The sequence below is a fragment of the Parasteatoda tepidariorum genome, chromosome 8 (assembly GCF_043381705.1).
Source record: "Parasteatoda tepidariorum isolate YZ-2023 chromosome 8, CAS_Ptep_4.0, whole genome shotgun sequence".
In the NCBI taxonomy this organism is placed as follows: domain Eukaryota; kingdom Metazoa; phylum Arthropoda; class Arachnida; order Araneae; family Theridiidae; genus Parasteatoda; species Parasteatoda tepidariorum.
Window position 1 is genome coordinate 1967921 of NC_092211.1, and position 2524 is coordinate 1970444.

The 2524-nt window shown below is 27.5% G+C and overlaps 1 protein-coding gene across 1 annotated transcript in view; it reads left to right on the plus strand.

The window, feature by feature from the left end:
- LOC139426278 (uncharacterized) overlaps window positions 1-677 on the plus strand; it is a 25236-nt gene extending 24559 nt beyond the window's left edge. The window contains exon 6 of the mRNA XM_071184479.1: window positions 558-677. Within this exon, the coding sequence (XP_071040580.1) occupies window positions 558-677 (120 nt within the window). The remainder of the gene's footprint in view (window positions 1-557) is intronic.
- Window positions 678-2524: the final 1847 nt, after the last annotated feature.

Here is a 2524-nt window from a genome sequence, read left to right on the forward strand (position 1 = left end):
TACTGTAAAGCAGTAAAATACGAAACATTAATTAGCAAAACGCTCAGTTCTCAATACAGTTAATCATTATTCTGAGGAGATGAACTAGAAAAAAACCTGTTTTGCTTCATTTGTAAACATTACAACCAGAGGGAAGGGCAACAAATAATAATAAACAGACAAATAATACATTTATATTATTAATTGTGTCGTTATAGGTCTTTCATTTTTGCGAATGAGTTCGTAGTGTTGTTCGTCACTGAGTAATTAATTTTTTTTATTCCTTCCTCACAATAAATGGGTATTCAGCTATTTTTTCATAAAAGAATATGCTCATCGGAGAAGATTGCATCACCTTAATATTATGATCTGTAATGCCTACTTTTTTATGACGCAGGATTGCTTCAGAAACTGCTTAGTAATTGTAAACTAAAATCCGTTTGACTGTAATGATTCCTATCATTACAGCCAAATGACATTTAATGAGCTAAATTTTATATCCTTTTATTAAACAAATATGTTTAGAGAATATCTCTCTCTGAATTTAATGAATTTCATTCAAGTTTTTTGTGTTTTAGGAATGCTATAATGAATGCCAATTGAATATTAGCTTAAAAGAACTTGGTTGCCTTCATAATAAAATGAGACGATATTCAATGGAAAGCGCTACCTGTCCGCATATTCTTGAATGTACGTAAAAAATAAGAATTAAAGCTATTTTTTATTATTTATTAGATACAGTTTTTAATTTTTGATAACTAAGAATTAGCATCTTTAACTTGGAACCGTTTCTTACCATTAACTTGTTACTTTGCTCAATTTTAAGTAACCAGTGAAAAAATGAATTGAATATTAAACTTATTTAGTTGTTTTCTTTTTCACAAATAAGATTAATTTGGTAAGTTCTCTACCGATATTTAATATTTTTGCTTATCAAACAAGTTCATATATTAAATACAGTTCACATTATTCATGAAGCTGATGTAAGTTCTAAATCATTTAAAGAAACTTTTCGACGGTAATTTATAGTAGCATATTAATATAATTTGCATAAAAAATACAAATTTTAAAACGTTTAATAAATTAAGATACCGATTCAATTACATTTACCAGAAAATATAGAGCAATATGGTAGTATTATAGAAATACGTTTTAATAAAGAAACAATCATTATTTTAGCTTTAATCAATTTAAAATACAATCAAAATTAAAAACATATCAGTAGCTCAAGAAAAATATACATTAGGTGGACTGGGAAGTTATGTCATTTCAGCGCATTAAATATTCGTTTGTATTAAAAACCAATTCATTTTTTTCCGATTCATTTTCAATCCGGCAAAGAAATGTTTATTGCTAACGAGGGTGAATACATTACTGATTAAAAAAAATCTTGAAAAGAAATATCAGATGCACCGAAACGACATCACTTTCCAGTTTACCTAATATTGTTGACAAATACGTTTAAATTGGAAACACAAAAATACTTTATTCACCTTATTTTTGACGGAGGTTCTCTCTATTATCAGCAGAAAGCAGTACATTAAGCAGGCGTATATAACTTCCTCATGATGAATGCACTGATTTACACTAATCTGAGTTGCTATGACGTCATAGGTGGACTGCAAGACTTCCGGTTTGATTTGTTTGTTATTATAGGATGCTGGGTAAATAGGGAAACAATACCAAAATAATTTTCAATGATGTTTATGCTTAGTATTACAATCAAAAAAGTCTACAGTCTGACTATGAATATTGTATCAATATAGCCAAAGCAAAATATATCAATACAAAAATGCGAGAAGCACTCAAAAAAATTTTACAAAAAATTACAGCAAATAAAATAGAGTACAATAAGTAAAAATATCACCTAAAAACAGAAAATTGAGGATAAAATCTAAAGGAAAAACCGAATAAAACCTGAAATGAAACCTATAAAGCGAGTAGCGAATTAAAATGAACTTGCATGAACGGAAAATTTTTCATGAATGATTTGAAATATTTTCGTAACAAGATTACCAGATTGTAAAATTTGAAACCACAAGTGCAATTTGAGGTAAAAGCGTAAATAGAGGGGTTTTGTATTAAAGTCCGTTCTTACTGCAGTGCTGAAGTGCGTTTGATTTATCTTTTACCAAGGATGGGCCCAAAAATAGATGTGCGCAAGGTAATATTATGCTGGATAATTTAAAGAAGTTTACAATTAATAATTGTAGAAAATTAAAAATTATTTAGGAAAAAGATAAAATAGGAAAGATAAAGAAACGTGAATTTGGCTGTTTTGCACATAATATTATCCACGGATTTGCTCGAAATGGATATGCACACTGTAAATATTATATAAATTAGCAAAGAAATTTCGTAGTAAATTTATTTACAATAATATACAATTAACTCAATGATTTTATACAGAATTTAATTACTTTCGTTGGGTATCCTTTGTATTTTTTATCAAACTTTGAAAGAGTTTATCTATTTGTTTTTTTGGATAAATAAATATTACTGCATATTCTTTTAATTTTATTTATATTAAAATTTAAATCATTTC